Genomic DNA, 24,065 nt, shown 5'->3' with positions numbered 1-24,065 from the left:
GCACCTTGAAGATATTTGGACTTCAACTCCCAGAATTCCCCAGCCAGCAAATGCTGGCTGGGGAATTCTGGGAGTTGAAGTCCAAATATCTTCAAGGTGCCAAGGTTGGGAAACACTGGTTTAGTGAATTTATCCTTTGGTTTGATTAATTTATAGCAATCACATTAGCTATTAAGCTTAGACTCCACAGCGCTTTACAGCCTCTCTTAAGCGGTTTACAGAGTCAGCATATTGCCCCCAACAATCTGGCTCCTCATTTTACCAATCTCGGAAGGATGAAAGGCTGCTAAGTCAACTTTGAGCCAGTCTGGATTGAACTCCAGGTGTCAGCAGTGAGTTAGCCTGCAGTACTGCATTCTAATCACTGCTCCACCTCGGCTCTTAATTGACGCTATAATGTTAAACGTATCCAGAAAAAAATGGCTTAATTCAGTAATACTTGTCCACACTTCCCTAAATGCCCCTAAATGCTAATCTCACTCTCAAGACACCTCCTAATGTAAATATCCCACCTTGTTCACTGCAGATACAACAGGATTCTCTCTTCGAATACTTGAGTGATGTAGTAAATAGATTACACTTTACTAAATTTACTGAATAAACCATTACTGGTTGAATCATGCATGCTAAAACATTAATTATATAGTTTATAGGCCACAATTGCTGATCCCTAAAACAAAGCTGAAACTGAACAAGCCATTTTATGAGTTATTGATCCTGCACATCAAGCCAACATGAGGGCAGATTCCCTCCCTTCACGGTGATTTGGAACTGTTCAAGAGTCTGCTTCCCTTCCGGAGTAATATGGAGAACCTCGGAGAGGAAGCTTTTCTCCCAACTCACCAGCTCGGTTTAGGAATTTCTGCTGCACCTGAGCACATCGCAGCTCCTCATTGGCTTCCCGCAGGGCCTCCCGCTCTTCAATCAGCCTCTGTGGGAAATACTCTTTTAACATCACACTCCAGGGGCGGGCTCCTCTCAACTTTTCCTACTGGTGGCGCATCACGACGTTTCACGCACGTTTGCTTGCTATGCTCACGTGTCCCCTTGCGCGATTTTACTTCTGCGCATGCTTAGAGGGACGATTTTACTTCCACACAGGCTCAGAATGGCAAAAAATTGCAACACCCCCCCCCCCCAAAATAGATGGTGGCGTGCACAGATTGGCAAAGACTGCACCAGATCCATCGCACCAAAATTGCATCATCCATGGGCCACTACAGGAGCATGTGAATCAGATCGCACTGGTAGGGACCCATCCTGTCACACTCCCTTAAAAATTATTTAAAACATCAGCCCCTTAATTACTTCCTGAAGATACAACAGACCCAGCCTGACAAGGCACCCCTTCCCTCCAGATTTCTCTATCCTTGCCACCCCGCCAAGGGGAGGAATACCCAGCCTGAGTAGCAATTCTGCATTACCTCCTTTTCTTTTACCAGCGCTTCGAATTTCTCCTTCAGATTTTTATACTCAAATTGCCATTTCTCTGCCTTCAAGGCTTCCTCCCCATGTTTGCTGTGGAGCTCTTGCACCTGAGTAGGAGAAGAAGGGAGATCTGCTTGTGGAGGGAGGTCTCTTCCGTTTTATCCTCTTTCTTTTCCGTTTTGCAGAGGAGGTCAGCCCGTTTTCCCCAATCGTGATTATGTCTGCCTTAAATGCTTTTTATGTGCTGAAAACCATCCTGATCATAAAAGCTGCAATTGTGACAACTGTTCTGCCCCCAAAGCAGTAGCAGAGATACAGTTAAAGGCCCAGTACAGATAATTGTTTAGTTCAGAGGCTTTCAAACTTGGCAACTTTAAGACTTGTGGACTTCAACGCCCAGAATTCTCCAGCCAGCAGAGCTGGGAGTTGAAGTCCACAAGTCTTAAAGTTGCCAAGTTTGGTGATCCCTGGTTTAGTTCTAGTCAAACAAGCAGCAAGAGGGAGATTACGATCCCGCTATATAGAATGCTGGTGAGACCACATTTGGAATACTGTGTTCAATTCTGGAGACCTCACCTACAAAAAGATATTGACAAAATTGAACGGGTCCAAAGACGGGCTACAAAAATGGTGGAAGGTCTTAAGCATAAAACGTATCAGGAAAGACTTAATGAAATCAATCTGTATAGTCTGGAGGACAGAAGAAAAAGGGGGGACATGATCGAAACATTTAAATATATTAAAGAATTAAATAAGGTCCAGGAGGGAAGTGTTTTTAATAGGAAAGTGAACACAAGAACAAGGGGACACAATCTGAAGTTAGTTGGGGGAAAGATCAAAAGCAACGTGAGAAAATATTATTTTACTGAAAGAGTAATAGATCCTTGGAACAAACTTCCAGCAGACGTGGTAGATAAATCCACAGTAACTGAATATAAACATGCCTGGGATAAACATATATCCATCCTAAGATAAAATACAGAAAATAGTATAAGGGCAGACTAGATGGACCATGAGGTCTTTTTCTGCCGTCAGACTTCTATGTTTCTATGTTTCTAAATGACTTCTCTGCAAAACAAAACTCCAAGCTCAGCAGTCCCACCATAGCAGCTTGCTGGCCTTACCAAGGCAAGGCTTCCCACTGATTAAAACTCCTTCTAGCATACCTGTCTTTTATGGGCTTCTAGTTGGGCACGCACGGCATTGGCCCGGCGCAGCTCTTCCTCCAGCTCACAGGTGCGCTGCATATAAACGGTGTTTCGCTCTTCTAGCAGGCGGACCTGCCGTCGCAAGTCTCCCAGGTCTTCCAGTTTCTTTTTGTAAGAATCTACCATGGCCTCCAGCCGCCCCACCCTGTCTGATGAATGGCTGAAAGAGGGGGGGGGGGGGGGAGAGAGAAAGGCAGTGTAAAACTTTTGACGTATTTCAATATCAAACCAGTTTCAGTTCTCATCTAACTGCCTGCTTCTCATCCAGAAAAGTAACTCTCTTGGCCATTGGCAGCATGAGTGTAAAGCAATGATATTGTTGCAGAAGGTCGGTAGGTACCACAGACTGAAACAATAACAATAGGGAACAATAGTCTCATTCATATTATTCCTAATAAATGTTTCTATGTTCTGGCTCCCAATTTGGCTTTTAGGTTGAAAAGGCACCCAGACAATGCATTTAAAGGCTTAGGAATCAAAGTCTGAATGAACTCAATCTGTACAGTCTGGAGGACAGAAGGAAAAGGGGGGACATGATCAAAACATTTAAATATGTCAAAGGTTTAAATAAGGTTCAGGAGAGAAGCGTTTTCAATAGGAAAGTGAACACAAGAACAAGGGGACACAGTCTGAAGGTAATTGGGGGAAAGATCAAAAGCAACATGAGAAAATATTATTTTACTGAAAGAGTAGTAGATCCTTGGAACAAACTTCCACCAGACGTGGTTGGTAAATCCACAGTAACTGAATTTAAACATGCCTGGGATAAACATATATCCATCCTAAGATAAAATACAGGAAATATTTATAAGGGCAGACTAGATGGACCATGAGGTCTTTTTCTGCCGTCAGTCTTCTATGTTTCTATGTTTCTATCAAAATGTATTTCATATACATATTTTTTAATAAAAATGTATTTCATATACAATCTCTGAAAAAAACAATTTCTATGCTGTATTTTAAAAATTAAAGGAAGGCCCCATTATTATTATTTTACATGAGATCATCTGAAAACCTAGCTTAAAAAACAAACTTGGCTTCTAGAATTTGGAACACAAGATTTGCAACAAGTATTTTATGGTGTACTTTGTGCCGAGATAAAATTGAAATATGGGAGAAGGGAGCCTAGAAAAGTATACAGCCACAATAAATGCTGACCGAAATACATTAACAGGTCAGCCCAATCTGGATTCTATATAAGAAGCTTATTCCACATTCACATATGAAATTCCTTAAAATTCAAGTTACAGCCCATCCAAACTGCTACTGTATATTCCAGAGGCTTCAAGTGCCACTGTCACTTTGTGGGCACATATAGGTCACAAAGCATCTGGATATTTGTTTGCAATATATTTCTTACAGAATGACAAAACGCCTTTTAAATCAGCAAGCTTTTTTTTTTAAATTTTTCAAAATCAGAAAAATTCTAGAAATACATAGCACCCGATATGCATGTGCAGGCTTGACTTACAACCTGCTCCAGTTTCCCAGAACCACAAATACAGCTATACAGAAATTACTTTGCTGCCTTAGAGCCGAGGTATCAATAGACTCACCGAAGTACATCCATTTCATCTTTGAGGGATTGCGCTTCCTCAGCCAGGCTGGTCAGCTCCTCGTTACGGTGTTGCAGCTCCTGCACCTCCTTCTCCAGATCTTCGCAGCGAACTCGAAAATCATCTCTACCATTTTCCAGCCTGGCCCAAAGACACCTAGTTAAACCAACCTAATTTCCTGGGCCCTAGTGGTTTAGCAGGGAGTACCAACTCCCCCCTCTCATCCCTCCCCACAAGTACCTGCCCTACCGGAAGTTCTCCTCTTGCAGCTGTTCTATCTGTGACTGAAGCAAAAGCAACTTCTTGCCAGTGAGTCCGGCAGCATCTGACTCTAGGGAACATTTCTGCTCCCGCAGGGTCTTGTTCTCCAGCGCCAGTAGGTTTTTCTCCTCCATTAAAATGGAGATCTAAAGGTGGGGAAGAGAGCAAGGGTCAACCAACTTGGAACAACGAGGCCTCAAAGGTCTAATACTGCGTGGCCATCCAAGTTTCCAGCTCAACTCCAAGGGGGACTTGAAGCCCTCAAAGTCTGAGCCGTTTAAGCTCTTCCTATAAGGGCACCAGACAACAAAGAGGCAGGCGAGGTTTGCTATTACCTCTCTGCCCAGGCTCAAAAATGGAAAAGCCAAACTTCTCCTTAGTCACACCCATACATGAAGCTATAGATAGCCACTTGCTTCTGCATTCTTGGATTGTGCGCACTGGGGAAAGTCCGCAGCTGGTAATAAAACAGGATCAAAAGACAACTGTGCTATGCACAAGCTCTCCATGCCCCAAAAGAACACATTTCCTCTTGCACCACTTTCTGGGTAGACTTCTATTATTCACGCTAGAACTTTTAGGGCAGTGATGGAGAACCTTTTCAGCATCAAGCGCCGAAAAGGGAGCTCGTGTGTGTCCACGCGGCCTCAAGTGCCAAAAAGGGAGCACTTTAGGCACACTCGCGCACTTCGAGCGCATGCACACACTCGCCTGGGCTTCAACCAGCAAGAGGAGCTACCCAGGGAGCATGCGCACACCAGACAATTAATTTCTGGTTTCCGACACACTCATGCTCACCAGCCAGGAAGTCTTCCAATTACTGCCACGCAGGCGCACACACTGATTGGCTGGCCGTCACGCATGGTCACATTGGAAAATGGAAGAGCAGCTCTTCCGGTTTCCGGCACTGCCGCACACACAAAGGCCAGCTGATCATCGTGTGTGCATGCGTTGTCAGAAACCCAGAAGAGGAACGGGAGACACTGCGCACACCAAGTAGCATGGCTCTGCATGCCACTTCAGGCAGGTGTGCCACAGGCTCACCATCACAGTTCTAGATTGTAAGCAACAGTACAAGGTGAGCAAGAAGGGCCATTTCCCCCTTCAGAAAATCTAGGGAAACCTTGCTAAAAAGGTCCGTTTCCTTCGCCTTAAGCAACAGTGGTACAATAGCTAGCCATTCACCTATGACAACTCTTTTTGGATTTTACAAAGGTGAAATACTGCGGACTGAAGAAGCTGCGATCGTTACTGCCCCTCAACTGAAGTACGTCAAGAATCTTTATGGAGGCAAGTCTGAAGCTTAAAGAAATAATTATGTGGTCAAAATGAAATTGTTATGAGGTCAGAAACATCTACTCTGTCACACACCCAAGATTCTGTCTGCCTCCCAAGCCAATCCCAAGCAGCTGTTAACTGGTCAGCATTGTACATGCTCATGCAAGGAGGTTAGGCAGGCCCACCAGGCATGGGGCTTTGCTGTTGGGTAAGCATTTCAATTACCATAAGCAAGAGCTTGGGGAAAGGGAGGGCACTTACCTTCTGGAAAGGGACTGCATCCCCAGGGGCACTTTAGCACCTTGGAGGAGTAAAGTGGGAGGGGGTTTAAGGGAGAGAGATCAACCTACCCCTTTTTTCAGACCCCTCACCACCCATTACTATACTCCGTGACTGCATAATTCAAATAACTTCTCAGTTACAGCAGGGGTTACAATATAACTCTATGGAAGGTGAACTTATTTCTGCTACTGGAGTAGTGCAAGAGGTACTGTCTCTGGTCACAGAGTGCGCTGGGCCATAACGTAGTTAGTTTGCTTGTTTTTTATTTAATTTTTTAAAAAAAAACATTTAAAAAAAAACGTAGTTTGTTTTTATAAACTCAATCATTCTGGATTGTGTAGACCAGGGGTAGGCAAAGATGGCCCTTCTATGACTTGTGGACTTCAACTCCTAGAATTCCTGAGCCATCATGCTAGCTGAGGAATTCTGGGAGTTGAAGTCCACATGTCATACAAGAGCCAACTTTGCCTACCTCTAGCATACACATAGTGCTTTGCAGCACCCTCCGGGTGATTTACAGAGTCAGCATATTGCCCTCAAGAAGATGCTTCCTAATTTTACCAACCTTGGAAGGATGGAAGGCTGAGTCAACCTTGAGCCGATCAGGATTGAACTTCCTGGCTGTCGGGCTGTGCTTTAACCACTGCGCTACCACGGCTCTTACCACTGTCTATGGATTGACACTTTGAATGCACCGGGTCACGAGCGCTTGTTGAACGAATTATGGTTTAATGGTGATGTATGAATTCGGTTACATAGCAACAAACCTGGGTTACAGGTCACCTGACAAAGTTACCAGACTCAGGGTTGCCTCAAAGCTTCCATTCTGGATTTGCTCTCTATACAAAGAGTGGAGAAAGAGAACAGCTGAGCACTAAGAGGGAAGGGAAGGAGGAGGGATACACCACCGCACTGCAGCCACACCAAGTTGTTCCATGCAGCTTAGCAAGCCACACGATTAACAAAACATTTGCATCTCAACCCAAGGTGTAGGATCGTAACTGGGGCTTGGTGTGTCTGGGAGGGAAGAGACATTTTACTTTCTCCAAGGCAAAACCAATCCCCAGAGCAGGGGAGATGCCAAAACTCATGTTTAGGGTTATATTAATCAAAATTCTCCCAAGCCATCAGTAATCATTCCCACAATGCACCAAGTATGGACAAGTCTGCTAAATTAGCATACCCTGTATCAAGATTTTCCGTCAGACTGAGAACTACTCAACTTACAGAAGATCAATGGCACCTCACTATTAAGCACTTGATGCACATTTTGGAATTATATCTGGAATGCAAAAATAGAACCGTAAGTTTTATCTAATAAGTCCTCCAAAAGGAACCCACCTGATGCTCCAAGTCATGGCAATGTTGGCGCATGTCATCTGTCTCCTCTAGGTCATCACTGAGGAAGTAATACTTTCGGGACTGCAAATCAAGGCGGAGGAATGAATCAGGGAAGAACTGCATGATCATAAACACACTCAAGTATCTCAGTCCAATGCATGCTTTGCCTCCTCTTCCTCACCATGCGGAAAAAGGCAGAGCTCTCCATTCCTGTCTGAATAATATGCATTAATCTGCCCAGTTATACAACTTAATGGGATACCTGACTGTCGAAGTTCCCGTATGTCTCCGAACTTAATGTGTCCGATGAATCTTTGGTCAATAGCTGCAAGAGAAAAGAGCATCAGTGTAGAATCTACTTACACATACACATTATTTTTAAACTGACATCATTAAAACTAAGAGACTTTGTAAGGTCATCCTGGAATAGACCAAAACTATTCAGGCATCTGGGCACTAGTCATTTTAATTAAAACTATAGTGAAATCACTGGTTGGGAAGTAGCGTGATTGTGATTTGACAATGAAGGGCAGTCAAAAGAAAGCTTCCAGTTTGACTGAGTAATTTTCATGCCAGATGGCAGTGTCCTAACCCATACTTACCTCTTGAATAGCTGCCATAACAACATGCTGAACAGATTCTTCCAAGGTCATGATTTGCTGGATGTAATCTACAAATAGATTAAGTCAGGGCTCAAAATAAGATCTAATTTAGAATAGAATAGATAACAGAGTTTGAAGGGACCTTGGAGGTCTTCTAGTCCAACCCCCTGCTTAGGCAGGAAATCCTACACCACTTCAGATAGATGGTTATCCAACATCTTCTTAAAAACTTCCAGTGTTGGAGCATTCATAACTTCTGGAGGCAAGCTTTTCCACTGATTGTTCTAACTGTCAGGAAATTTCTCCTTAGTTTTACGTTGCGTCTCCTTAGTTTTACGTTGCGTCTGGGTTGATTAGTTTCTACCCATTGCTTCTTGTCCTACCCTCAGGTGCTTTGGAGAATAGTTTGGCTCCCTCTCCTTTGTGGCAACCCCTCAGATATTGAAACACTGCTATCATGTCTCTCCTAGTCCATCTTTTCATTAAACCAGACATACCCAGTTCCTGCAGCCGTTCTTCATGTTTTAGCCTCTAGTCCCCTAATCATCTTTGCTGCTCTTCTCTGCACTCTTTTTGTTAGTTCCTTTATTCAACTCCCCAGACCACCATTTTATTTGAATCATGATGCTACAATAGTTGAACAGCACTACATTAGAGAGCAGGTCTAAAAAGGCTAGTGGGTGAGGGCAGAAGGTTAGATCTTAGCATTAGGAGTTTGCCTCAATTCTAAGCTTCCCTATGGAAACAGGGGAAAGGGAAAAAGAAAGCTAAAAGAAGATGAGAGAAGAGGGATCAGCAGATTCTCTTACTTCTAAACTTAGTGCTAATGAAATTCCAAGCAAGTTAAGAATTTACTGTAAATAGGAAAGCAACACCACATTTTGGACAGCTGCTTGCTAGCCTCTCCATACCAGCATTTAAAGTAACAGCTAAGTTGCTTTCCTAGCATAAATGTCTATGCAACCTTATTATCCCCTCCCTGGTACTATCAAATTGCACTCACATACCTTGTTTCTTCTCACAGCTAATGGCACAGCCTAGTACCAGTTGTAGTAATTTCCCAAGCTCGGCTGGATCAGAGAGCTCTCCAACCAAGGCTACATCAGGCAACAGCTGCTCTGGGACTTGGTGGCCCAGCACCTAAGGGAAATGTAGATAGCAGTAAAAATACTTACTAGCCACCCATGGGCATTCTAGCATTCCAGCTATCACTATGTATTTAAGTTAATTTACCTGATGAAAGCGCAATTACTATCAGACAGAACTGAAGGCAGGGCAATGTACTGTATGCAGAAGTTGGAAAAATACATTTTAAGAAGATTGTTTTTTTTTTTTAAAAGCCACTTGCCCAATAAGTATTGCCAGCAACGACAACTCAGATTGACATATGTGATCTGTTCCCTACCCCCTTCCTGCTTTCATTCCTGTATAAACTCTCTACATCAGGGGTGTCAAACCTGTGGCGTCACATTCTTGATTTAAAATAATTTTTATTAAATTTCTTCATTAAAAAACATATAACGTACAATAGAAAAAAACCCATACAATACACAAATATAATACACAAATATACATATATAATTAAAGCATAACAAAGAAAAACAAAGAAAAAACAACAAATAAAGGAAAAAACCTCTAATCACAATAAATACTTAATAACAATATATTAACGTCACATTGTCATCATATGATGTATCATGACTTTTCACCTCTTCACTAAGCCAAGGGGTGTGTGTGGCCAGTGCGTGATGTATCTGGCATATGGACCACAAATTTGATACCCCTGCTCTACATCAAATGACCCTAAATCATCATGCTAAAGAAGAATCTGAACCAAGGTCTCTACTTAAGCCCATCCTGAGTCTCAACAGAATAGGAAATGGAAAACAAACAAACGTGTATATCTGTAGAAAATGAAATATCATATCTAGACATACAAAACAGGGGATGCAGACTGAAGCTAGAAACCATTACTTTTTAACACTGACTTTAATGTGACTGAAACGGATAACCTGAAAGTATATGCTTGCTTATTTAATGTCTCAGCAATATTAACAATTACAGTGATACCTTGTCTTACAAACTTAATTGGTTCCAGGACGAGGTTGTTAATGTGAAAAGTTTGTAAGACGAAACAATGTTTCCCATAGGAATCAATGGAAAAGCGATTAATGCGTGCAAGCCCAAAATTCACCCCCTTTGCCAGCCGAAGCGCCCGTTTTTGCGCTGCTGGTATTCCCCTGAGGCTCCCCTCCATGGGAAACCCCACCTCCGGACTTCTGTGTTTTTGCGATGCTGCAGGGGAATCCCAGCATCGCAAAAACGAGCGCTTCGCTGGCAACGAAGTCCAGAGGTGGGGTTTCCCAGCGAAGGGAGCATCAGTGAAATCGCAGCATCACAAAAACACCAAAGTCCTCGAAACCCCACCTCTGGACCTCTGTGTTTTTGCGATGCTGCGATTTCACTGAGGCTCCCCTCGCTGGGAAACCCCACCTCCAGACTTCCGTTGCCAGCGAAGTGCCCATTTTTGTGCTGCTGGGATTCCCCTGCAGCATCACAAAAACACAGAAGTCCGGAGGTGGGGTTTCCCATGGAGGGGAGCCTCAGGGGAATACCAGCAGCGCAAAAACAGTTGCTTCGCTGGCAATGGAAGTCTGGAGACGGGGCATTCCAGCGGCGGCGGTGGTTTTTTAAGGTGAAAATAGTTTGTAAGAAGAGGCAAAAAAATCTTAAACCCTGGGTTTGTATCTCGAAAAGTTTGTATGACGAGGCGTTTGTAAAACGAGGTATCACTGTATATTGTCACTCTACCAGCAAACCCAGCCTACAGGATATACTCACATCCTGGGAGTACTCAACCACACTTTGCAGGACCTTCTTCAGGTTGCTCACCTGGGGAAAAATGGGCAAAGATATATGTGTAGATTTGCTCAGGTATTCCTGTTTTCATCTTCAAGAAGCCACTAAATCGAAAACTAATATTCCTAGTAATAAGATAGGTAATCATGCTACCGTATTTTCCGGCGTATAAGACGACTGGGTGTATAAGACGACCCCCTAACTTTTCCAGTTAAAATATAGAATTTGAGATATACTCGCCGTATAAGACTACCCCCGGCAGGGAGAGCAAAGGTGGCAGCGGGAGTAGCGGAGGCGAGGCGGAGAAGAAAGAAGCGGCGGAAAAGTATAGTGTCTGAGCGGCAGTCCCCTTGGGACTGGGCGGCATAGAAGTATAAATAAATAAATAAATAAATAAATAAATAGATAAATAAATAAATAAATAAAATCTCTACTTTTTTATTAAAATAAATTAATAATAAAACAAAACAAAACTCTATTACTATTAAAACTAAAACAACCAGCAAATCCAAAAACATAAGTATTAATAAAAACAGGTGAGGGCTGGGGTTTTTTTTCTCTGTTATTATTTAAGTGCTTTTACCATATGCTTTAAATCAAGAGTCACTTCTCTCTCTATTTCTCTCTCTTTCCTGTCATTCTCTGCCTCAATCATTTTCTCATTTCTCTTCCCCCTTTTTTCTATCATTTCTCTCTCCCTCTCTCTTCCTTCCACTCCTTTCTCTCTCTTGCTTTCTTCCTCTCTCTCACTCTCTCTCTTCCTTCCTCTCTCCTCTCTCTCTTTCTTTCTTTCCCTCTCTCACTCTCTCTTCCTTCCTGTCTTCTCTCTTTCTCTCTCCCTTTCTTTCCTTCTCTCTTCCTTCCACTTTTTTCTCTTTCTCTTTTCCTTCCTTCCCCTCCCTCTCTCCCTTTATATTTATCTCTTCATTCCTTCCTCTCTTCCTCCCTTTCTCTCTCCCTCTCATTCATTTTTCTCTCCCTTCCCTCCCTCCCTCCTTCTTTCCTCTCCTCTATCCCTCCCTCTCTTTCCTTTCTCTCCACGTCTCCGGCTTTGCTGACATGCACAAGGCTCAAGCCAGCTGTCCGGAAAAGCCATGAAGGTCCTCCTGCCCCCCACCCCCAGCAGAAAACACAACGGAGGTCTTCCGGTACCAGCTTGAGCCTCGCGTTGCTCCACCCCGCTTTGCCTGTCATCCTGGACCTCCGTTGTGTTTTCGGGGGGAAGCGGCGGGAAAGCCCTGTGCTGGCCAGGAAAGCCGGGTTTGCTTTCCGTGAAAGCAGCGCGCCTTTTAAACACGCTGCTTTCTTGCAACATTTTCCTGAGTGGGTGGGGGAGGAGGCCACTCCCCTCCCCCCCCAGGAAAGAGGTCCAGGAAAGCAGCGTGTTTAAAAGGCACGCTGCTTTCACGGAAAGCAAACCTGGCTTTCCTGGCCAGCACAGGGTTTTCCCGCCGTCCCCTCCCCCCGAAAACACAACGGAGGATTACAGGCAGGACGAAGCAGGGTGGAGCAATGCGAGGCTTAAGCAGGCAGCTTCGGCGTGTTTCTTTTGGTGGAAGAGGAGGCGAGGGAGCGGATCGGGCGGGGGCAGCGCCTTCTACTGTCGGCGCCTACCCGCCCCCGCCCCCCCATGGGCTGGCAGGGGGATGGGGACTGCGCGCGGGGCGGTATTTTGGTCTGCGCGGGTGCAGCCTATGGGGAACGGTGCTGTGGAATCAGTATCCAGCGTATAAGACGACCCCCCACTTTGGGAAAGATTTTCAGGGGTTAAAAAGTCATCTTATATGCCGGAAAATACGGTACTTTTCAAGCTTCAACACTACCATGATAGGAAGAAGAATTGCGACAATTTAGTGGACAACAGAGCACAATACAAGGCAGGTTAATGGCCACTGCTTACTGAAGATGGTTCACTACTAAATGCCACCTTCATTTTCAATCCAAACAGCTGATACTGAGAGCAAGTTCAGCTGTCCACTTTAAAAAGCACCTCAGAACTTTGCCAAGCTAAAGTGATGAGTCAAGATGATCAAGCTGACATTTTTTTGCTAAGATGTCAATCTCTATTGACACAAATAAGGGGGCAGTCATATTTGCTATTCAGCAGATGTAGACTTTACTAAAAGATTATAAACTCAAACTTCTTTTTGTTAGGATCAGATTCAAGGGACATGTCTTGAACCGGCAGTATTGAGTATAGAAAAGTAAATGACACAATCCAATATATACTTGCAACCTGGTATCTTGAACTCCTCTTTTATATCTCAAATGCTTTACAAAGCCAATATATAACTTGGTTTAGAACACTGAAACCTCTAAATTTATAGCTGCCTGTTGTTAAATTTTCTTCTTAAGTGCTCATTTCTGTTTCTGAGTTTAAGGCCTCCCAACTAGTTAATCACTGTTCCTTTCTTTTAAATGCAGACTAGGCCTAAAAAATAAACTGGATTATGATCTTTCTACAATACTTTCCACTCTTCTGACCTCAGTGCATTTCTTCCTTGTCTCTACTTTCTATAAGGATGAAGATGTGTTGCATAATCATACATGCTATCAACTCATTTATGAAAACCTCATTGCCACGTGATGATCTTCAAATAAATGTTTTATTTTCTACTCCCCCACCCCTTTTCACTTTTCTCTATGAGCATTTAAGGACATTGGACTTCATGCATTTTCAATCCAAATTGTATGCACCTGTCTCTCTCTTTTTGGTTTAACAATGCCGACTTGAAATTTGCTTTACCTATACCACAGCAAGATGAACCCAGGATTGAGTAAAGTAATGGATAATTTTTCTGTTATATATTTAAACCTCTGTATTGGTCCCGTTCAAGAACTGCAGAACACTGAGAAATAGTCTCTCCAAACAGTTAGAAATAACTGCATAATAGTCAAAGCAGAGAGGTAAAAATATCTGGGACAGAATTAATTATAGATAAGATATATAAATGCGTGGAGATAGACGAACTCACTAACTCAATCAAGGGAAACAAAATCACGGAATGAAAACGAACATGGCAAAAATGGCATGAATGGGTTCAAAAGAGAATATAGAAACAATATAATAAGAAGTAACAGTACAATGGAAACAATCTACAGCTACCTTGTAAAAAGTTTTATTTACCAGTTATTGAATATAACAAATATTAGAATATAAAAGTATGAAATATAATGTATATAATGGAATGTAACAGGTAAAAATCTACTATAAGAATTTTAATAGAGATGGTTTATAATCTGTAAAACAGAATAATGTGTGATTTGAACTATATGTGAAAACTCAATAAAGAATTTTTTTTTAAAAAGAATATCTGGGACAAGATGCTTTTGGTCATCAATTCACTGAATCACAATACATACCTTCAGTCTCCAGTTGTCACCAGTGTCGTCTTTAATCCGTAGGAGCCATGTTTCATTGAACCAAGATGGATCTCTGGGAAAGAAAAATGCAAAGTTTTTGTTTGCCTTTATGTGGGATACAAAGTAACCTACGGCAGATTGCAAGTATTCAGTAATCCAGAAGCAACAGAAAATCCAGATGACAGGTTTTATAGTAGTTAGACATATGGCCTGCCTGCCATTCACCCAAAAAACAGAACACTCTTCTCAGTATCCCATCATGACAAAGAAAATAATTACCATTAGAACTTTTGTTTTCAAAGCTGTTGGCTTTATGTCTGATCTGATCTAACATAGCAGTAAAAGGTCTACCTATATACACTGTGCAAAAGGAAATATGTATTGAGAGGATTTAATTTTTTGGAAGACTTAGTCACAAGTATTTTAGTTGACTCCTTTATCTCAATATGGAAAAATGGGTTGAAACACAAGCTGCATTATTATGACATTTTCTCATGTAAAAATAATAATTGGGTATGTCCCACTGGGAAAAACCTCAGAAAACAAATACTGAATTTGATATGTAGCAACCAGATTTTCATTGGCATCCTTCAGTCTCGAAAACCCATGGTATCATGCTCTGGACTCCCCAGAGCAAGAAGCCTGGGTAGGTTAGTATGGAGGATAGACTGTTACTCTAGCAGCAGATCCCCCATCTCCACGTCTCTGAAATAATCCAATGGAATGGCAAAGCCAATACAATTGGTTCCAGCTACATCACAGGAGTTATCAGAATGTGGTTGTAAGAGTCAAAAAATGCTTCCAGGACTTTGACTCTGGATTTTACCTCAAGCCTTTTCTGAAGCCTTTTCCAATGATGGATATAGCCACAAGATAGTGAGAATTTTCCCTTCTTCTGACCAGGGTATCTTTTGTGTCTTGCCGTGCTCTTAGCGTACCACATCACTTGCAGAGACCGCCTTCATGGCTGTTGACCTATTCTAATTGATTTCATCTGCTCAATCTGCTAGAATCTGCCTTCACATGCTTGGGATAGACAAGTCCCTATCTCGCCAAAGGTCAATGACCCATCAGCTACTCTCACCCTGGTTCGGTCAGCTGTTGAAGCTGTTGCCCAGCGCATGGCCGCTGTGCATGTTACAGCTACTAGGAGCCACAGGTGGAGAGCCGAGTGACCAGTGGGGACCAAAGATGAAGGAGCTGCCCTAAATGAGCTGCCGTAAAAGGACACAACATGCTCCTATACCAGAGATGCTACCCATCCCTGAGCACCCCATACACCCCAGCAACAAGATTATAAATCATAATTTACCATATTTGCATCTGATAATCGTAGCAATATTCCAAAGAACTATGACACTCTTGTGCTATAATAAAGGTAAACTCTGGTTCTCAAAGGGAGATTCCAAAACATTACAGATAACAAACAACTTTTACACTTTAATACAATAATCCAGAGGCTTTTTTTTACTATCAATTCTAAGACAGATAAATCATTTATCACACCATCATTAGCTCAATACCCAGGTCGGTGATGGCTAATGCCTAAAATGTGCACAAACCCCCAAAATGCATGTGCCTCACCTCTATGCTGGCGTGCATGTCCCCCACGCATGTCCTCTCACCCATTTTTGGCTTCCAGGTTGGTACAGGCTTTCCAAGCTCAAACAGAGTGCGGGGGCATGCGCGTGGTGGTGCCCTCACTCCACGTTCTGGCTTGCAGGCTGGCACAAGAGGCGTTCCAGACTTAAAATGGGGCACAAGGGGGGTGCTTGCAGTGCCCCACACCTTGTTTTGGTTCTAGATTGGTGCAGGAGGCCCTCCAGGCCAAAATGGAGCACAGTGCAAAATGCGAGTGCCCCCAATGTGCACGCTGCGCGTGTGCAGCAGAGACCTTAAGACCAGTTGGCCAGCAGGAAGCGTGCATGTATGCGTGGTGTAGCTAGGCTGGGGCATCAGCTGGTGTGCCCACCGAGAGGGCTCTGCGTGCCACATGGAGCTAGGTAATACTGCCTCATATTAATCACAATTATCTTTTACTTAATCACAGAGATGTATTCTTAAATCATAAAAGTTTAACAAGATATGACTATGAACAGTTTTACCTGCTCTACATTTAATAACAAATTTGTTATTGTTTACACATTTAATAAATACTTTCTTAATCTGATTTATCTATTTCTAGCTATATCTACAAAGGGTTTTTTTTTCACTGAAATGAGTTAATATCAGGGTTTAAAGTGATTTCTCTTTATTAAGAAAGTTATACCTTAACAGCCATGTTCAGTTTATATTTTTATTTCATTTTGATTTATCTTTTATCATATTTTATTTCTATATTATATATACCGTGTACTTCAGTGCGTAGTCATGTTGGTCACATAATCACAGCAGTGTTTTCAGACAATGCTGGATCCCTTGGTTAAAAAATGGAGATGAACACTGCCCCCTAGAGTCAGTCATGACTAGACTGGGAAACCTTTGCCTATTGATGTTTATAGTCAAAATATTGTAAAGTAATTGGGTATTGGCATTCACAGCTCTCGTTGAGGGCTTTCAGGTTGGCAGCTTGCTAGACGTAGGAACAGAGAATAGAGATTGAGGGGCTAGCTGAAGATTTTCTGTTAGACTTCCCCATTACTGGTTTTGTGAGAATCACTTTTAAGACACTTCCCTATTTCGCTAGGTTCTTCATGAAACTCACATCTTGTTTAGCACCTGGGCAATTGCGACCCCGCTGGTCAAATCTTCCATCTTGCTACATGGTGCTGGAACATGGAAAGTTTGCATCTGGAAAAAATAAAATCACTTGTTAAGTTCTGACAAAAGGCAATTTCCTTTAATTAGAAAAGGCATAGTCTATTCTGAAACTAAAACCGGTCCCTTGGATTATGCATCATCATGAAGTGACCCAACATGCTTCTATTAGATAAGGTGAGTGTAGAAAATATTTCATCATCTTCTTATGATTTTCATTTTATAAGGAGATAATTTTCATCAGCCCAGGACTGCTGATGAAAATTATGAGAACTGATAAAAAATACTGGTACAAAAATATTCTGGTCAGAGAAAACTCCTATGGAGAAATAAATGTACAGTACTTAAGACCAACGATCTGCTTGAGACTAATATAAAATATTTACATTTTCTCAAATCTCTTTACAGATCTTAAAATCTATCCCTATAGATCAATGGGTAGTAAAACAACATCATCCCATATGCAATGAGGAAAATGCAAGTACAGTGGTACCTCTACTTAAGAACTTAATTCATTCTGTGACCAGGTTCTCAAGTAGAAAAGTTTGTAAGTAGAAGCAATTTTTCCCATAGGAATCAATGTAAAACAAATAATGCATGCAAACCTATGAGGAAAGGAATAAAAGCTTGAAATTTGGGTGGGTGGAGGAGGAGGAAGAAGAGGAGGAGGACAGTCGCTGCCGAAGAAAGAAGGGGAAGGGAGGGGAATAAAAAAAATCCAAAACTTTAAGGCTTTAACAAAAAAAAAGGGACTCTGAGATGGCGAGGAGGAGCACGCGCCTCCCATACACCCGGTGCGAGGCTGCCTCCCATGCACTGCGCCAGAGAGAGAAACCCAGGCGGGTGAGAGAGGGGAACCTCCCACTCCTTTGACTGAAAGGCTGCTGCTGCTGCTGCTACTGCTACCTGCTTCTCTTCCTTCCCATGCTGAAGGGCTCCCCTCTCCCCTCGATTTCTTTGTCGCTGGTGCCTTTCCTTCACTGTGGTGACTCCTCAGTTTGGCTGGAGTTGATCTGGCCAGGATGAAGCACCCCATTTTGCCTTTCCGCGTCCAGACGCTCTGGGTGGCAACCTCACGGCAGGTGTATGGGAGGCGGTGCAAGGGAGTCACCACAGTGAAGTGGTTTATTCCCTCTCCAAGCGTCCAGAGAAAGAAAAATGCTTTGTTCACTCTTGACTATCAAAGCCTCCTTAAGAGCCACCGAAAGGCTCCTCTGGCAGCCCAGAAAAGCCCGAGACGGCCGGGATTAAAGGGGGAATGGCAGGAAACTGGCCGGGCCTTGGTGCCACTCTCAAATTTCCTGGGAAGTTTTTCCGGGCTCGGGCTCTTAAGTAGAAAATGGTTCTTAAGAAGAGGCAAAAAATCTTGAACCCGGTTCTTATCTAGAAAAGTCCTTAAGTGGAGGTACCACTGTATTCCTACATCCCAGCATGCGATTTTTATATGTATATCCTCACTGTCTAAATATTTTATCTTATTTAGACTGTATTGGTGTTTCTTACATGTTTTGCTTTCAGGGTTCCTTCCTACTTTTAAAAGTTATGGACTACTCCAAGATTACTTTGCTCCAAGACTACTTTGTGTTTAAAACATTTTATTACATTATAGAATAAAATACAAAAATTCAAAAGCAAATAGCAGGACACAGTGGGGAGGAGAAGGGGGAAAGAACAGTGAGGAGGTGAAGGAGGAAAAAAAGTGTTGACTTCAGACTCCCTCTGTTGCAGTAAAATAAGGCATTAACATCAAACCTCAACTCAGACTCAAAAATAAGATCTTTGGCAAATGCAGCCTCTTGTTTCTCATTGTTGCAGTGGGGAAAAAAAGCTCCCCTTCCTTATCACACAGATTTCAATCCAAATCTAGCAACAAATAACTGTAATATTTTCTTTTCTGGGATAAACCTAACAGCTGGCATTTTAGAAACGATGCCTATAACAAGCTAAATGAACTGGTATCTTCACAAGATGACCAAGGTTTGCAACTACGTACTGCTTATTAAAGATAAAAAAGATAACAAGGCAATCATGTTGGGCAGCCATTCTAAAAACACCAATTTAGGGATTGCTCAACCAGCAAAATTGCATATTGAAATTTTATGCACACAATATACAGTGATACCTCGTCTTACAAACGCCTCGTCATACAAACTTTTCGAGATACAAACCCGGGGTTTAAGATTTTTTTTGCCTCTTCTTACAAACTGTTTTCACCTTACAAACCCACTTCCACTGCTGGGATGCCCCGCCTCCGGACTTCCGTTGCCAGCGAAGTGCCCGTTTTTGCGCTGCTGGGATTCCCCTGAGGCTCCCTTCAATGGGAAACCCCACCTCCGGACTTCTGTGTTTTTGTGATGCTGCAGGGGAATCCCAGCAGTGCAAAAATGGGCACTTTGCTGGCAACGGAAGTCTGGAGGTGGGGTTTCCCAGAGAGGGGAGCCTCAGTGAAATCGCAGCATCGCAAAAACACAGAGGTCTGGAGGTGGGGTTTCAAGGATGCACCACATTTTTTTTCTCAGCCTACAGTAATGGTATAAATGTGAAACTTTAGATATACATTATTTGAATTGTCATGAGTGCATGTGTAAATTTTATGTTTCTTCAGACAGACAGCGTAGCTGTAGCAGTGTTTTGAAATGGTGTCTGTAAGTGATGTACGATACAAGCACCGTGTCGTCATTGAATTTCTCACTGCGGAGAAAGAAACTGTTGGGAACGTTCACAAATGTTTGTGTACAGTTTATGGAAAATAATTTATAATAATCTATTAGATTTGTATGCCGCCCCTCTCCGAAAACTCGGGGTGGCTGCAGTCAACATAAGTACGGTTAGTTGCTGTGCAAGAGGGTGAGGCCATTAGAACAAGGAGTGGTACTAACAGGGCACGTACGCCCTTGTGTCTCGCTGGAGGAAGGCCATAGAGTGGGACAGAGATTATGTGAAAAAGAGGGAGTGTAGAAGAAACATCATTCTTTTTTGTATGTAAGTTTCATTGTGTTCAAAAAATAATTGTTGAAAAAAAATGTGGTGCATTACTTTCTGGGCGACCTTCGTAAAACCACAGGGTAGAAGACTGAGTAATCCAATTTAATAAATGACTATTTCATATTATTCTTAAGGGCCAGAAATCCATCTCAACTTCTTAAATGAGTATTTTTTAAATTTATGCACTCATTTATGTATCGCTCCATTTCAAGATTCTTTTCAAGTCTCTGGGTGATTTATAAGGATGAACACCATAAAATTAAAATTGATTTTTTTAAAAAAAAAAAAATTGATAAAAACCAATTGAAGCAGAAAATGATGTGCTCAGTGTCATTATTAAAATCCATACTGAGGAAAATCACAAATAATAATCACAGATTAAATCCTGCCTGAACTAAACGATCATTTTACATAAGACAGATAATAAGATGGCCGGATGAACTTCAAGGCATGTGATGTGGAGGAGGCGAATAGGAAACACCTTTGGAATCATAATGGCCTCACCTCACCAAGGGGGATCTTTCGTTTGCTGCCTGCCAGCAAGACAAGGGATCCTCATAATGGATTCTAATAAAAAAATAATTTGTTGCATCTATCTCTAATTGCTTTGGTTTCTAATTTAATTGAATAGATTTTCCACTTAAGGAGAGGTCTTCAAACTTGGCAATTTTAAGACTTGTAGATTTCAACTCTCAGAATTCTCCAGCCAGCTATGCATAACTGGGTGGAGAATTCTGAGAGTTGAAATCCACAAGTTTTAAAGTTGCCAAGTTTGAGGACCCCTGTCCTTTGCAATATCCTGGAGATGGGAACATTTTAGAAGACAGCTCCTAAGATACTTTAGTGCTGCACCATGTAGGATTTTATAGGCTAAAGAAGCACATTTAATTGGTCTCAGAAAGAGTTATTTATTTATTTATTTATTTATTTATTTTGTTTGTTTGTTTGTTTGTTTATTTTGTCGAATACACAATGAAGGTTTTAGTGGGTATATATCTATATACACATAGTAAAATACATGATGAAGGTTATAGAGGAGATACTCATAGTAAAATATATCTAAGTAATAATAGAAAAGAAGATAAAGTAATAGAACATATCAATGAAAGAATAGAAGTCGAGATATAGGAATAGAAGAAAGGTATAGGAGATATTGGAGAGCAATAGGACAGGGGACGGAAGGAAGAGTAGTAGCCAAAATAAGCAACATTTGTTTACCTAATAACCTGGCTGATATATATTAGGTACAATTTTAATTCTGGATTGCCTTCAAAGGTGGCAAGACATACATTAGATTACAGCAAACCAAACATGTGGTGATAAATGGCACAAATCACTGTCACTAGAAAGGAATACAATTGGCACAACAGTCTTAAGATGGGCCAAAATTCTCTTTACCATGGCTTCCAGTAGCCATGAATGCCAAAGAATCCCCTCCCCCAAATATATATTTTGAAAACTCCAGGTATATATATTTATAGAAGGGATTTTGGTTTCATTAGCTCCAATAACAACAGCACTTCCACATATAAGAATAATATTGTCCTGCACTGCTAGACAGATAATGCATTGGACAATTACTGGAGTTAAAGAGTACATAATATTACAACAGAGCTACGCTTGACAAGACCTGATAGGAAAAAAACCCAGTGCTGTACACAAACCAAACAAAGAACAAAGCAGTCTAAGGAATCTGGTTTGGATGCGGAAAGAATGACGTGACCCAATTTGAAATCAGACGAGTCCAAAAGCTTCTTGATTAGTTGCTTGAAAGGATTCCAATGAGCATGTGAGAGTGCTCAAACAAAATTTGGCTGTACAATATTATACCCAGTAAAATTAAGGAATGTCAGCACTTCAAGAAAGATCAGGATAGAAAACCAAAACCAGGTAGGTCAGTACTATTTATATCATAAAATTGTAGTAACAGAACTTGCAATCTGAATGGATTCCTCCCTTTATTTTCTTGTTAACTAGGAAGGTACTTGGTCGGAGATCTTTATTCACACAGAGCCAAGGTGGTGCAGTGGTTAAGAGTGCAGTACTGCAGGATACTTCAGCCAATTGCTAGCTGTAGTTCAAATCTCACCGGCTCAAGGTTGGCTCAGTCTTCCATCCTTCTGAAGTAGGTAAAATGAGGACCCAGATTGTTGGGGGCAATATGCTGACTCTCTGTAAACTGCTTAGAGAGGGCTCTAAAACTATGAAGCAGTATATAAGTCTAAGTGCTATTCATGTTAATTTCTTGGTCAGATCTCAGGCCCTTTTATTTGACCATTGCCATAGTAGTGGCTGTTCCTTCTGTCCCTCAAAGGCATTTCCTCTGCCCTTTACAGGAGTTAAGGAAGGGTTATTAGTGTGTTATCTCGACACTTAGGATAATTTATTTGCGTGTCCTCAATCCCTAAGAGTTTAGCATCTTATACTGACTTGGTTAGCCTTTATATTGACAAAGGCTACATTTCCAGCAATCACAACATGCCTGGTTTTTGGTTATTCAGATGCCATAAAACATAGCAAATGAGAAGTAATTACCTCAATGGGTGACAAAAACTGATTAACTATAGGTGAAGTGATAGAGAATAAAATGAAGAATGTGGAGAACAATCCTGCTATCAAATGCATATCTGGAGAACACGAGGTAGACAATATACAAAATAAAAATGTTTTTTAAGAAGTATAAACTTTCAATTTAAAATACACTGTATAATGATTTGTAATTTATCTCACCACCAGATATCTTGAAACAGATTGGTACTCATTGAGGTTTTGTCCTTACATATTTCTATATTCATTATAACTTTTGCTTGTCTAGTCTACAAAATTAAAGAATCAAAAACAAAATTTCCCCTCACAAACTATTAAAGTTATAAAAATATTTTTAATCATATAAAATTGTCCTCTTAGCTGCTGGCCAAAGTGTTATAAGATTTTTTTTTTTAAGTGTTCTTAAAGCTTAATTTGCTTTTGAGCAATGATGCAGTCTGTTTTCTTGGTAGATGGCAGTTCTGTATGTATTTCATTAACATATTCTACTTGCTATAACAAAAATGTTTGAACCAGTGCACAATTAAAAACAAAATGAAGCATTAAATTACATAACATAGCAAATCAGAACCAATGCAACAAATTATAAAATTTAAGAGATTGTTTAGAACAAAAATAATTGGAATACTCTATAACATCAGACCAAAGCAAGCCTGGGGAAAGGACAGAATAGGAATACTCTATTTGGAAACCGCTTCTGGACTTTGTGCTTGAAGTGGGGGGAAATGAAACTTTCAGTTTGGGTTTTGCTGATAGATAGGTTTGCTGTTATAGAAATGGCTAGAATATATTATCATATATTCTATAATACAGTATTCTATTATATATTGTATAACAGAAAAATTTGAGGTTGTATGTTGTATAGTGTACCAAAAAAGGGTTGGAAGTCAATGCTTTTGTTTTACTGGACCTAGACATTGTCCTCTTTCCTTTCTCTCCTCCCTTTCCCATTATTCTGATTAACTAATACAAATTTAATAGGAATACAAAACACATCATAGTTGGACCTTGTCTGAAAACATGGGGACACTGAAGCACCTGGGAATCATTACAAACCAAGCCTGTCCAGAAAGCTTGTCACCAGGTGACTGTCTGCAGGTCACAGTACAGCCAACAAGCCTTCCTCCAGTAATCTCGAGATATCAGCTGTTTAACAGAACATGGATTCACCTGGTAACCCGACCCCATGACGTGTTATTTAAGCCTTTATTATGCAAACCTCAGTAGGTGGCAGTATCTGGCCAATCTTTTCTAGACTCATCACTAAGGAATGCTACAGGCTAGTTAAAAATACATCCTGAAAAGGAAGCAATGGCAAAGCACTTCCCTACAATATAGCTAAGGAAACCCCCCCACACACACACACACAGGTGTGTCTTACCAGGATTTCAATTCCAATAGATCTGACCCTGAATATTGAAGCAGGTAATAAGTAGATGTCTTTTGCGTTATACAGAGCGATGCACAGTTTTAGCCGCACATATATTACTGTTGACTTTTAAGGGATGGTTACTATCCATTGTCCTCACAGAAAAGCAGATGGGACAGATAGGGAGGGGTGTCTGTGTGTGTGTTTGTGTGTGTGTCTGTCTGTCTAT

General features: G+C 41.5%; 1 protein-coding gene across 4 annotated transcripts in view; it reads right to left on the bottom strand.

Moving 5' to 3' along the window:
* The window catches only part of HOOK2 (hook microtubule tethering protein 2), a 38,263-nt gene that overhangs the window by 13,255 nt on the left and 943 nt on the right, over positions 1–24,065 (bottom strand). For all 4 annotated transcript variants that reach the window (XM_070739500.1, XM_070739502.1, XM_070739498.1 and 1 more), the window contains exons 2-13: positions 16,883–16,968; positions 14,179–14,251; positions 10,798–10,848; positions 8,964–9,096; positions 7,957–8,024; positions 7,617–7,679; positions 7,355–7,435; positions 4,442–4,599; positions 4,193–4,333; positions 2,595–2,796; positions 1,425–1,535; positions 844–931 (exon numbers count right to left, since the gene is read on the bottom strand). In XM_070739500.1, coding sequence (XP_070595601.1) covers positions 844–931; positions 1,425–1,535; positions 2,595–2,796; positions 4,193–4,333; positions 4,442–4,599; positions 7,355–7,435; positions 7,617–7,679; positions 7,957–8,024; positions 8,964–9,096; positions 10,798–10,848; positions 14,179–14,251; positions 16,883–16,968 — 1,255 coding nt within the window. The remainder of the gene's footprint in view (positions 1–843; positions 932–1,424; positions 1,536–2,594; positions 2,797–4,192; positions 4,334–4,441; positions 4,600–7,354; positions 7,436–7,616; positions 7,680–7,956; positions 8,025–8,963; positions 9,097–10,797; positions 10,849–14,178; positions 14,252–16,882; positions 16,969–24,065) is intronic.

The sequence above is a fragment of the Erythrolamprus reginae genome, chromosome 2 (genome assembly GCF_031021105.1).
Source record: "Erythrolamprus reginae isolate rEryReg1 chromosome 2, rEryReg1.hap1, whole genome shotgun sequence".
Classification (NCBI taxonomy): domain Eukaryota; kingdom Metazoa; phylum Chordata; class Lepidosauria; order Squamata; family Dipsadidae; genus Erythrolamprus; species Erythrolamprus reginae.
Note: the sequence above shows the minus strand (reverse complement) of the source record. Positions and strands in the feature narration are given on the sequence as shown.